This window comes from Podarcis liolepis (assembly GCF_965112155.1).
Source record: "Podarcis liolepis genome assembly, chromosome: 8".
In the NCBI taxonomy this organism is placed as follows: Eukaryota; Metazoa; Chordata; class Lepidosauria; order Squamata; family Lacertidae; genus Podarcis; species Podarcis liolepis.
This window is the reverse complement of record NC_139560.1, coordinates 3063797-3077631: the sequence shown is the minus strand read 5'-3', so window position 1 is coordinate 3077631 and position 13835 is coordinate 3063797. Positions and strand designations below refer to the sequence as shown.

Here is a 13835-nt window from a genome sequence, read left to right as displayed (position 1 = left end):
CATTGTGGTTTGGAATAACCCCACCAGCCCTGACTTTCTCCGTCAGCTTCCTTTTTAGCAGACCCCCTCATTGCCGAGAGATTTCCTCTTCTGAGGTCCAGTGCGAGAAGGAAAAACGAGGAGAGGGGTTTCCTTACCAGAAGCTTGTCCCGGAGGAATCTCATGTTAGGCACGCGGTAGTTGACCTGCGGCAACATGGCCTTCAGATCCTTGGGGGTGATGCTGAAATACAGAGAGAGGAACATGGAGTCAGGGGTCTCCATTGTGTGTGACAGAGACAGAGAACAAAGCCCCCCCCCTTTTCTGGACCGCCAGGATCTACTCACCCTTGCACTACAGGCCGAAAATGGTACCCCCATTTTTAAAAAAATTATATATGATCAAGATTTAAAATATATTTATAATTGCCGCTATATCTGAATGGTCTTTGTTATACCCAATTGCAATTCAATGTATTCCTGTTGTGTTTTATGATTTTGCTGATATTGTAAGTGAGCCGGAACTGGTCTGTGACCGTAATAATAAAATTCAATTCATATATATACCATACCTTTCAGTGTATATGACTGTTTACTCTAAAATAATCTGGGCTCGTCTTTATATACAGATAGTATCTCCCCCCATTTTCTCAAATCGGAGTCCCCAAAAATAGGGGGCGTCTTATACATGGGGGCGTCTTATAGATGGAAAAATACAGTGTGTGTGTGTATAGCATAGACCTTAAGTTACTTTATCAATTGACTTCCCTTCCTCCCCTTCCATGGCTTCCATATTTACTCTTAAATGCTGCAATATATCGCCTATGCATTCAAATTAACCCATTTGTCTTAATAATTCACACTGTAGCTCATATTTCAAGTCCTGCTTGCATTTTCCTCTTGCTATAATAGTTCTTTAAATACTCAATAAAAGGTCTCTAGTCCTCGGGGTATTTGGGTCTCTAAACTTTGCTGTCAATCTTGACAGTCCCACGTACTCCATCGTTTTCATAAGCCAATCTTCTCTCGCTGGAACATCTCCTTCTTCCTATCTTTGGGCATACAACATTTGTGCTGCTGTCGTTGTATACATAAATAAGTTAACCATCTCTTTTGGAACATCATTATCTATAATTCCTAAAAGAAAAGCTTCGGGTCTTCTTGGGAATCATCAACTTAAACATCTCTTTAATCTCATTAATATATCATTTCCCAACATCCCTTAGCTTTTCCCTTTTTCTTTTGCAAGGCCACCACATAGGAAAGAATGTTCCTTCTATCATTTTGCACTTCCAACACATACTTGGCTTAGTTTTATACATTTTGGCTTAGTTGGAGATAAGTACCACTACTGGGTGGCCAGAGATTGCCGGCGTGCGGCTGGTCGATCGCGGGAGTTATAAAAATGATAGCCGTGTTTCTCCTGAGCGATCACGACACGCCTTGCCCCCGACGCTATTTACCTCCGCTGCCTCTTTCCCTGCTTTGAAAGCTAGTTCTCCCTTTGTCGACGTCCGATTGGGGAAAGGAGGGAGGGCTGCGGACTGGTTGGTGATCGATGTTATGCAATCACTACCCCCAAAAGCCCAATAACTTTGGTTATCATTCCCTACATTCCCTTATCAAAAACTCTGGTCAACCCTTCCCCAAAAAAGATCAACAACTATGGGCAATGACAATGGGTAGATCACTGCCAGTTTCATTATATTGGGAGTAGATCGCAGTCTCTGTAGAGTTGGACATGCTTGCACTGGGATGACAGCCTGCCAGCAGCTGCTTTGTGGCTAGAGGGGAGGCCAAGGGGAGGCGCTGTGGCTGCCAGAGCACACCCGCAAGGCTGGCAAGGGCCCACAGCTCAGAGACCACCTTAGCTGCGAGTTCCGGAAGACCTGCTCCCTAACTTGCTGGTCTTTTCCAACCTGGCCTGAGATGTCTTGGACTGACTCCAGCTACAAAAAGCTACCGTATTTTTCGCTCTATAAGACACACTTCCCCCTCCTAAAAAGTAAGGGGAAATGTGTGTGCGTCTTATGGAGCGAATGCAGGCAGGAGGCTCTGCTCAGCGCTCCCTTTAAAGAGCCGCGCGGAGTGGGGGGTTTTCCCCAAGGAGGGAGAAGGGCTCCCCCAAGAGATGCACACACGCTCCGCAAGCTCTTTAAAGGGAGCGCGGCTCTTGGGAGAACTTTCATCCCGCTGCCCGGGAAAGGCTGTGCGCGGCTATCCCATAAGCCAGGACAGCAAGAGGGATCGCTGCGATCCCTCTTGTTGTCCTGGCTTCTGGCTTAGCTGCACGAAGCCTCTTGAGGACAGCGGGATGAAAGCTCCCCCTGCCCTCAAGAGGCTTCGAGTGGCTATCCCAGAAGCCAGAACAGCAAGAGGCTATGTTAGAAGCCAGATCCCTCTTGCTGTTCTGGCTTCTGGGATTCAGAATATTTTTTTTCTTGTTTTCCTCCTCCAAAAACTAGGTGCGTCTTATGGTCTGGTGCGTCTTATAGAGCGAAAAATACGGTGACTCTGATGAACACTGTTTTCATGCAAGTGTCAAGGGGGGCAGCATGAAGGGGATATTAAGTCTTGCAAAGCAAACCAGAGGCCTGCAGCACCAGGGAGCTGCTATTTAAGAAGGGGGAACGTGAGCCAGCAGTCAGCGTATGGTTGCCGCAGATTATTATTCCTTCTGGGGTGAGCACACCATCATTTTGGGGCTGCCCTCTCCCCATAGATGCAGGTTCACAGTTTTGCACATACCAAATTTTCACCCTATAAGACGCACTTTCCCCCCTCCAAAAAGGAAGGGGAAATGTGTGTGCGTCCTATGGGGCGAATGCAGGCTTTCACTGAAGCCTGGAGAGCGAGGGGGGGTCGGTGCGCACCGACCCCTCTCGCTCTCCAGGCTTCAGGAAGCTATCCGCTAGCCGTGGGAGACCCAGCTCTCCCAGGGCTAGCGGAGAGCTTGCCTGCACCCAGAAGCTTGGGGCGCGCTGAGCTCCGCACGCCCCAAGATATGGGATTAGCGCAGCACTCCGCTAGCCGTAGGAGAGCCCCCCCCCCGGCTAGCAGAGACCTTGCCGGCACCCAGAAGCTTGGGGCGCGCTGAGCTCCACACGCCCCAAGCTTCGGGCTTAGCACAGCGCACCTGGGGGGGGGGATAATTTCCCCCCCTTTATTCCCCCCCCCCAAAACTGGGTGTGTCCTATAGGGCAAAAAATACGGTAGTCTTGGATCCAGCTGCTCCTTCCTGTCCAACCCGTGACCCCAAGAGCTCCAATCTCCCCTCCCAGCCTCAGCGGACGCGCCGGCTGGGATCTCTCCTTGAGGCAAGTGATCTGGCCCCAAGTAATTCACACGCCAGCCGCTTAGTCACACCCAGGCTAGATTGCTTTTAAACGGCCTGAGACGAGGCTGGCTTGGGAGAGTGGCTTCATAGGAAATGATTCATAAATTGAAATAAATAAACTAGAACATAAATAAATGAGCAAGAGTTCTCAGATGTTGCAGCCACCGTGGAATGTGGCTGCCAAGGCTGTTAACGGTGGTCGGCCAGCGGACGTGATGTCAATTTTGAAGCATGAGAAACGCAGGAAGCTCTCTGGGGCGAGTCAAACCGCTGGGGCTCTGTCTAGCCCTGAATTGTCCATGCTGACTGGGGGGGATTCTCCAGGGTCTTAGGAAAGGGGAAATTCCCATCCCTTCCTGGAGACTGAACCTGGGGCGTTCTGCAAGCAAATCAGGTGTCTCCGAGGCCCAATTCAAAGCGCTGGGCTTGACTTTTGAATCCCTAAATGGCTTCGGTCCAGAGTACCAGACTGAATTCTCCCCCGTGAACCTACCCACCAGTACTTTATGATCTTCTTTCCCAGCGCACAGAATTGTAAGCACTGTGGGTTAAACCTCTGAGCCTCTTGGGCTTGCCGATCAGAAGGTCGGCGGTTCGAATCCCTGCAACAGGGTGAGCTCCCGTTGCTCGGTCCCTGCTCCTGCCAACCTAGCAGTTCGAAAGCACGCTGGCACAAGTAGATAAATAGGTACCGCTCCAGCGGGAAGGTAAACGGCGTTTCCATGCGCTGCTCTGGTTTCGCCAGAAGCGGCTTAGTCATGCTGGCCAAATTATTATTATTATTATTATTATTATTATTATTATTATTATTATTATTATTATTATTATTTTATTTATACCCCACTCATCTGTCTGGGTTTCCCCAGCAACTCTGGGCGGCTTCCAACAGAATATAAAAATACAATAACCTATTAAACATTAAAAGCTTCCCTAAACAGGGCTGCCTTCAGATGTCTTCTAAAAGTCTGGTAGTTGTTCTTCTCTTTGACATCTGGTGGGAGGGAGTTCCACAGGACAGGTGCCACTACCGAGAAGACCCTCTGCCTGGTTCCCTGTAACTTGGCTTCTCGCCACAACTCCAGAGTCGTCCGCGACTGGACCTAATGGTCAGGGGTCCCTTTACCTTTAAGATACCCCCAAAGGTCATCCAGTCCAACCCCCTGCAATGCAGCAGGGACAGAGTTGGGTCTTTCACATGTCAGCGAGCCCAAAATTCAGCACCCCCCGTGCCCATTGCCGTTACTCTTTAGCCTTTTCATAGAATCATAAAATTGTAGAATTGGGAGGGATCCTGAGGATCATCTAGTCCAACCCCCTGCAGTGCAGGAAAATGCAGCTGTTCCATATGGGGACTGAGCCTCTCAACTTCTGTTCCGTATACCCCCTCCCTCGGCTTGGTGCCTAATATGGGGAAAACAGGTGGCGTTGCCCTAAATCCGCCTGTGAATGCAGGAATCACAGCTAAACCACATGCCCTTTTCCATGATGGTATCGTGGCTCTGGAATCGCCTCCACTTTTGCTGCTGGGAACCCCAGATGCGAGTGGAGACGTCTTGATTTCAGAAACCTTTGCAGGCGTTATCAGTGCCATGCTCTAACCGACTGAGCTAAGCTTAATAGTAATAATAATAGTAATAATAATAATAATAATAATAATTTATTATTTATACCCCACCCAATTGGCTAGGTTTCCCCAGCCACTCTGGGCGGCATCCAACAAAACACTAAAATACAATAACCTATTAAACGTTAAAAACTTCGCTAAACAGGGCTGCCTTCAGATGTCTTCTAAAAGTTTGGTAGTTGTTGTTCTCTTTGACATCTGGTGGGAGGGCGTTCCACAGGGCGGGTGCCACCACTGAAAAGGCCCTCTGCCTGGTTCCCTGTAACTTGGCTTCTCGCAGTGAGGGAACTGCCAGAAGGCCCTTGGTGCTGGACCTCAGTGTCTGGGTAGAACGATGGGGGGTGGAGATGCTCCTTCAGGTATACAGGACCAAGGCCGTATACGGCTGTATAGGGCTTTCAAGGTCAGCACCAACACTTTGAATTGTGCTCGGAAACGTACTGGGAGCCAATTTAGGTCTTTCAAGACCGGTGTTATGTGGTCCCGGCGGCCGCTCCCAGCGGTCAGTCTAGCTGCTGCATTCTGGATTAGTTGTAGTTTCCAGGTCACCTTCAAAGGTAGCCCCACATAGAGCGCATTGCAGTAGTCCAAGCGGGGGATAACCAAAGCATGCACCACTCTGGCGAGACAGAAAGCGGGCAGGGAGGGTCTCAGGCTACGTACCAGATGGAGCTGATAAACAGCTGCCCTGGACGCAGCTTCTCCCGAAAATGTCCGGCAAGGCAGTGAGTAACCGATAGCCTTACCCTCCATGAATCTGTCAAGCTGACGTTGTTGTTGTTATTTTATTAAATTAAGAATTAATCATAAAAAAATAAGAATAAACATGTGCACCCCACCATCGAGACCATTCCATTATAACTATCCAACCTCCCAAAATTCCAACACCTCTTGCGATGGTTTAACCCCTTTCCGTTTTGACAATACAAATTCTACAAACACCCTCCATATCTCTTCAAAATCATTTCTCCTGCATATTCCCTGCCTTACCTTATTGGCACATGTTAATTTATCATTAATAGCTATACAGTCATATCTCGAGATGAATACGCTTCAGCTTAAATATTTTCGGGTTGTGCTACACAGCGACCCAGAAGGAACAGAACGCGTTACTTCTGGGTTTTGCCACTCGCGCAGAAGCTCAAATGACGTCACGTGCATGCGCAGAAGCAGCGAAACATGGCACGTGGCAGACGCGCAGACGCGTCTTACGTTTACTTCAGGATGCGAATGGGGCTCTGGAACGGATCCCATTCGTATCCAGAGGTACCACTGTGTGTGTGTGTGTGTGTGTGTGAATGAATGTTAATAAATAAATAAAATGCAAAAAAAGGGGGGGACCCACAAGGCAGTCCATTGCGGGGTGGTTGTGTTGCAGCCTCGCACACCTTGGCAGCAATCCTATCAGGCATGGCACTGCCAGGGTCCCATCGGGGCTGGAGCTCACCTGCTGCTCCCCATCTCGGGCGGCAGGTGGCAGCAGGGTGAAGCCTTGGCTCAATAGCTCCCTTCCTGTGACTCCACCTCTGCTAACTTAAACCAGCTGCTCTGTGCATTGCAGGCCAGGTTTGCTGGGTGCTGGGTTCCCAGGAAGAGGGTGGTTAAACCCCTTCCTGGGTCCCTTCCTCTCCTCCAGCCTGCACAGGTAGCTTTGCAGGTGACAGGCCTGTGAGGGGAGAACGAAACAGGACTGTGGAAACGGCCAAAATGCTAAGCCGGAGATGGTAGTACCCAGTCGTGTTCCTTCCCCTCCAGGTGTGACGGATCCCTTGCGCAACCCTTGCGAGGCAGCGTGGCGTAATGGTTCGAGCGTCGGACTTGGACCTGGGAGAGCAGAGTTCGAATCCTCCACGAAGCCAGCCACGAAGCTTGGAGTCATTCGCTGCCTCTGGGCCTAGTCTACCTCTCAGGGTTGTTGTAAGGGCTGTTGAGTTTTATCAGAGGGATTCCAGCCTGTTTACCTGATGCGCATTTAAGTCCAACATGGAATTTCAGCATAAATTGCGGATTAAAAATGGTTGCTACAATCTCAAGAGTTTGCTGGAAAGGCTTGTTCTGTGAAGGAACACTACCGATCTTAAGAAGTATGAAATAACACGAGATTAGGCGTATTTTGAAATCCAAATTGGATTAAACCGAGGTTGTTGTTTTTTAGTTTTCCTTTTTTTAAAATAAATTCCACTGGGATTAAATTAAGCATTTGATTAATACAAGACCGAGGGGACTAAATGGATGCTTTGATAGAATAATCCAAGTGTAATTGCAACAGTTGCGCCTTGGACCAATCCCTCTGGGGTTAAAATGAGCTGATCGAAAGAATGCGAGCGGGATTAAAGCGAATTCAAAATTAATCCAGTGGGAAATAAGAAGAAGGCTGAAAACACCATTCCGCACAAAATAATGCTTTAGAAGACATCTGAAGGCAGCCCTGTTTAGGGAAGCTTTTAATGTTTAACGGACCACTGTATTTTAATACTTTGTTGGGAGCAGCCCAGAGTGGCTGGGGAAACTCAGCCAGATGGGCGGGGTATAAATAATAAATTATTATTAAAGGTAAAGGTAAAGGGACCCCTGACCATTAGGTCCAGTCGTGGCCGACTCTGGGGTTGAGGCGCTCATCTCGCTTTACTGGCCGAGGGAGCCGGCGTACAGCTTACGGGTCATGTGGCCAGCATGACTAAGCCGCTTCTGGCGAACCAGAGCAGCGCACGGAAACATCGTTTACCTTCCTGCCGGTGTGGTACCTATTTATCTACTTGAACTTTGACGTGCTTTCGAACTGCTAGGTTGGCAGGAGCAGGGACCGAGCAACAGGAGCTCACTCCGTCGCGGGGATTCAAACCGCCGACCTTCCGATCGGCAAGCCCTATGCTCTGTGGTTTAACCCACAGCGCCACCTGCTTCCCTCCAAATTATTATTATTATTATTATTATTATTATTATTATTATTATTATTATTATCATCATCATCATTATCATTATGGATTGCAGCTGGTTCCTGAAGACGGCTTATGATAGCTCTGTGTGGCATATACAGCTGAGGGGAAAACAATTCCTTTGGCGCTCTGCTTTCTCCTTGCTGCGCTTCCACGCCCGTCTCTTCCTGCATGAACTCCCATCCTTTCCTCTTCGGCATCCTGTTTACAGATCGCTGGCATACAGGGAGGGCTGACAGGCTAGAGCTCCCACCCCCTACCACGAAAAAAGCCTCGGGTGCTCGGCCTCTCTTGCTTTTCCTTAAAGAAGGCTGATCGCCGAAGAATGGATGCTTTTGAATTCTGGTGCTGGAGGAGACTCTTGAGAGTCCCATGGACTGCAAGAAGATCAAACCTCTCCATTCTGAAGGAAATCAGCCCTGAGTGCTCACTGGAAGGACAGATCCTGAAGCTGAGGCTCCAAGACTTTGGCCACCTCATGAGAAGAGAAGACTCCCTGGACAAGACCCTAATGTTGGGAAAGATGGAGGGCACAAGGAGAAGGGGACGACAGAGGACGAGATGGTGGGACAGTGTTATCCAAGCTACCAGCATGAGTTTGACCAAACTGCCTAAACAACAACAATCGTGCTTTATCAACTATGCAAAAAAAAGGTGCTTCTCATTAGAGGGAACCTCTCTTTGAATATATTATGATAATTTCACACCATAATCTTTATCAAATAATACCTTCTATTATGTTTACATCCCATAACTAAGTACAGCCGTTCGCTGCTGTGGACGCCAGTTTGCAAACTGGTTCCAGGACAAAAGGAGCGACGCAACCCCAGGCACAAACTGGGCTGCGAAGGAAGCGTTTGCAATCCTGAGATGGCGTAGGAAGGGAGAGGAGGCCCCGATTTGCGGCTCTTCTGGAGAGAACGGCGCTCCTCACTCACCTGCCTTCTCTCGACCTGTCCATCGAGTCAAACTGCTTCCTTAGCCACCTTTCGATGTGGAGCGGCGTCTGTGACCGCTGCGTGTCCGCCAGCAGCCAATTCAAGCCGGCCACCCAGAGGTTGACATCTTCTTCGCAAAAGGCTGGAAAAGAGAACGGCAGAGAACGAAGACGGAGGGGAGACCTTGCTGCCTGCACTTTGGCTCAAAGAAAAGGTCCAAACCGCAGTCTATTTCTCCATCGGGATCTGGCCAGGAACCGGGGCAGAGGCTCTGCTCGCCGCACAAAACATTTAACCCCTCCAGCTTTCAATGTCGTCGATGGACCCCTAGGGATGTGGGTGGTCTTCACGAAGTAGAAGACTCTGACAAGGAAGGTGGCAAGAGGGACTGGCACATGGGTAGGCAAACTAAGGCCCGGGGGCTGGATCCAGCCCAATTGCCTTCTAAATCTGGCCCGCGGAAGGTCCGGGAATCAGCATGATTTTACATGAGTAGAATGTGTCCTTTTATTTAAAATGCATCTCTGGGTTATTTGTGGGGCCTGCCTGGTGTTTTTACATGAGTAGAATGTGTGCTTTTATTTACGATACGAATCTTTATTGTCATTGTCCTATACAGAACAACGAAATTGAAAAAATCTACATAAGACATTCAAAACCCAACAAGCCTGCTATCCCAGCCTGGTTAACCCCCTAAAAACTCTGATACCCCATAATTAAATACAAGATACTCCCATCGAGACTACCTTACACTGCGTTTAAAACCAAAATCGCATTTGGGTAGAAACGGTTTCTCAGGCGGCTAGTCCTAGTCTTTAGAACCCTGTACCTTCTTCCAGATGCAGAAGCTGAAAGAGATCATTTCCGAGGTGCGCACTATCCTGCGCTATCTCTGCAGCTTTCTTGTGACACCTGGAAGCGTAGATTTGATCCAAGGTGGGAAGAGTGCACCCAATTATTCTCTCCGCAGTCTTTACAACCCTGGACAGCTTCTCTGGGTTATTTGTGGGGCATAGGAATTCATTCATATTTTTTTTTCAAAATATAGTCCGGCCCCCCACAAGGTCTGAGGGACAGTGGACCGGCCCCCTGCTGAAAAAGTTTGCTGGCCCCTGGCAAATTCCCTGCAGCCCAGATTAACCCGTCTCTTTTTGCCTGGAGAAAAGTGTCTTGTTGGAACATTGCAGACAAGAGGAGATTGGGAGCCTGAAAACAGCTCTGGATGAGAGAGTGCCAAGACAAACATCTTCTCTTCCTTATGCTTTACTTGCATTTGTTTGTTTATTGGATTTATATTCTACCTTTTCCTCCAAGGAGCTGGAGCACAAGATTCCCTCTTCCTCATTTAATCCCCACAAAAGCCCTGCAAGGTAAGATAGGCTGAGAGGCAGTGACCGGTCCCTAAAGTCACCCATGGCTGAGTGGGAATTCGAACCCTAGTCTCCCAGGTCCTAGTCCGACACTCTCTAACCACTGCACCACACTTCCTGACATGTGCATTTATTTATTTATTTCCTGCAGGGCTGGGGCTTGGAAAAAATGAGCCTCGCGGTCCCATCCGACTCGGCAATTCCATGATTGCCTGGTGCCGTTTCAGTGCCGGCTAAAAAAATCAGATATTTTCTCAAGATATTTGCTGGCTGTTAACATCACTTGGGTGCATTTATTTTATTTTAAAAATTATTTGGTTTTTCAAATTAAAATTTTACAGAGATATATCAAACATAAATCATAAAAACAAGATTCCAAGGAATCTCCTGGCTTCCATCTTCCCGTTTGTGAGTCTAATAATAATAATAATAATAATAATAATTTATTTATACCCCGCCTGGGTGGCTTCCAACAAAATATTAAAATACCGTAATACGTCAAAAATTAAAAGCTTCCCTAAACAGGGCTGCCTTCAGATTATTAATCATTCCCTCCTGCATTTTTTATGATAATCCAAACCCTTCACTTCTTCCATTGTGTCTAGAATTCACCCTTAAACTACAAGTGATATTCCAATCCTACTAATGATTTTAACTGTTTACAATAGCCTTCAAGATAAGTTATGTACGGTATTTTCCCCATTCCTTATTAAATTTTTTCGTCTTCCTGATTTCTTCCCGTCATTTTAGCCTTTTCGGCATAGTCCATCAACTTCATTTATTAATTTTATTATTGCCCCAGCCTATAGGCTGCTGTTGTGATATTTTCTGCGCATGATGTATTTGGGTAACTAGAAATTCCCCAGAATCTCTAGTCAGGCCTGGGGGCAGAGACTCCTGTCTGAAACCCTGGGGAGCAGCTGCCAGTCCGAGTAGACAATATTGACGGACCCAATGGTCTGGGCTCAGGGTAAGGCAGCTTCCTCTGTTCCCACGTCCATTGCTATGCAACGCCTTGTACCGTTTCGGTGACACCCGATACAGAAGTTCCCCTTTAGGGAAACTGGAGCGTGGATTTGCACAAAGGGAAATAGGGATGTTTTCTGGTGGGAAAATTACAGGGAGAGTTGAATGCTGCCGTAAAAGCAGAGCGGAAGGCAGGTGCGCCACACCCCATAGGCGTCGCGTTAGTCATACGATGCTTATTTGTCCTGGCCGGAGGCCAGAGGCAGACAAAACAGGCCGAGAACATCACCCTTTAGATTCCAGAAACAGCATCAAGCCAAGCAGAGAACATCTGGAAGGCCGGGTTTGGGGGTGCTATATGGTAATTTATGGTATCTAAAGCCTTGCACATGTTGCCACGCAACCAGTCCATGCATAATGTAGGCCCCCTATATATAGAAATGAGCAAACCAGTTATATTTCAGTGATATTTTAGGGAGCAGGCTAGCAGGCGGGGCCCATTATTTACATCCTAGGAGCCTACACAATGAAAACACTGCTGCTGTATGTACGTTTTATTTTATATATTTTTTATCTTATATTTTGGAAATGTACATTCAGGTTTTTTCCCCTTTAATTTTTTTTTGGACCTCCAAGAGAGCAGGGCCCCTAAGCCAGGGGTCAGCAAACTTTTTCAGCAGGGGGCCGGTTCACTGTCCCTCAGACCTTGTGGGGGGCAGGACTATATTTTTTGGGGGGAGGGGAGAACAAATTCCTACGCCCCACAAATAAGCCAGAGATGCATTTTAAATAAAAGGACACAATCTACTAATGTAAAAACACACTGATTCCTGGACCGTCCACGGGCCGGATCCTGCTCCTGCGCCTTAGTTTGCATGCACATGCCCTAAGCTATAGCTTGCTTAGCTTATACAGTCATATCTCGGGTTACAACCACTTCAAGGTTGTGTCTTTTTGGGTTACGGACCGCCAAAACCCGGAAGTACCGGAATGGGTTACTTCCGGGTTTTGGTGGCCGCACATGCGCAGAAGCGCTAAATTGTGTTTTGCGCATGCACAGAAGAACCGAATTTCAACCCGCACATGCGCAGACGCAGGTTGCGAACGCTGCAGGTTGCGAACGTGCATCCCGCACGGATCACGTTCGCGATCCGAGCGTCCACTGTACGTAAATCTGACACTGGGTCAGTCCTGTTGCTGCTGTTCATTGGGATGTGCAGGCAGCAGCGAGGTAAGTACGGTGCCACAAAAACCACCAGGTGCATAGGATCGGCTCTGGCAAAGAGCAACAGGCTGGAGATCAGGCGAGGAGAACCCCTCCTCTCACCACAACTCCCGCTGCCATGCGTCCGTCGCTCCTGCGAGAAACTCGGGCGATTATCTCAGAGCGCAACCTAATTAGGAGAAAGTAATCTTCCATCTATGCTAATCCGAGCAAGGTGTAACCACAGACAGTCTCTGTTTGCTTAATAGAAAGTAGACGCTGCAAATGGAAACAGCTCGGTTTCCAAATCTCATTCTTTCGCTCATCTATTAATGGCGACCCAGGGAGGGAGGGAACAGGTTGCAATTGAATTTCCAGGTAAAAAGAGGCGGTCTCTGCTTGCGTACGCAAGGCGAGGAGTCAGAAAAGCACCTTCCTGCTCTCCTCCTCTCCCAGGCCTCGACTTTCTAGTCAATAAAATGGATTTGGTGTCTTTATAGAATCGTAGGCTTGGAAGGGACTGAAAAAGTGGCAAAAATCCCCTCCCTCCCCGGCAAGGGGTGTAAAGATTCGCCCTCCCCTCTCCCCCAGGCTCCTCCCCATTGACCCCACTGACCAGCCAAGCTCAAGGTCTTCAGCCTGAAGTCAATTCCGTATAAGACAACGAAGCACAAAGCCGAATCCAGCTTCCGGGCATCTTCTGGGTATCGTTCAAAATCCCGGGAATTCTTCCCTGGACGGATTTCCTTAATTTCCCTAATGTCCACTGCAAGTTAAAGAGAGAGGGAGAGAAAGAGATGAACATGTGTCAATGTTTTTTTCCAAAGGCTTGCTCAAAAACACCCACATCACCTGGCTGTTTCCAGATTCTCCCTTCTTTTCTTTTGAAATAGATTTTTGAAAATTAAATTCGGTATATAAAAAAAGACAAATAACAGTAACCCTGAGAGAAATCATTCCATAAGGTATTGCGATCACTATATGCGTGATAGCAATCAGGTTCAGCAATGTGTGTAATAGATTTGATCCCCTCTTCTTCTGACACTGGGGATTGCAACGACCACAGCCTGTGATTCATGCATTTCATCCTTGTTGATATCTGCATTGGATTCGAACTGATTTTATATATGTGTGTTGTTGCTATTGTTCAAAATTATTATTATTATTTATATATAATTTTCAAACTTGCCTTTATATATGCCAGTGCTTTTGCTGTTTTTATATATGCAGTTTTCTCTCTGTAGGTTTTCATTGCATTGCAAATTGCATTGAGACACCTCATGGGAAGTGATTTGAAATTGTTTTAAATAGTTTTTAATGCTGTATTTTATATTGCTGTCACTTGCCCTGGGCTGTTCTGGTGAAGGTCAGGTTAATAAACAACAACAACAACAATCATAATAATATTCTGCACTAATTAACTTGAAGTTCCCACCACCACCACCTCATTCCTTTCATATTAAGAGGCAATTTATAAGATTC

General features: G+C 47.5%; 1 protein-coding gene across 1 annotated transcript in view; it reads right to left on the bottom strand.

Moving 5' to 3' along the window:
- The window catches only part of LOC310713002 (1-phosphatidylinositol 4,5-bisphosphate phosphodiesterase gamma-1-like), an 89811-nt gene that overhangs the window by 50198 nt on the left and 25778 nt on the right, over positions 1-13835 (bottom strand). Inside the window, exons 2-4 of the mRNA XM_083516521.1 lie at positions 12970-13119; positions 8814-8955; positions 138-222 (exon numbers count right to left, since the gene is read on the bottom strand). Of these exons, the coding sequence (XP_083372647.1) occupies positions 138-222; positions 8814-8955; positions 12970-13119 (377 nt within the window). The remainder of the gene's footprint in view (positions 1-137; positions 223-8813; positions 8956-12969; positions 13120-13835) is intronic.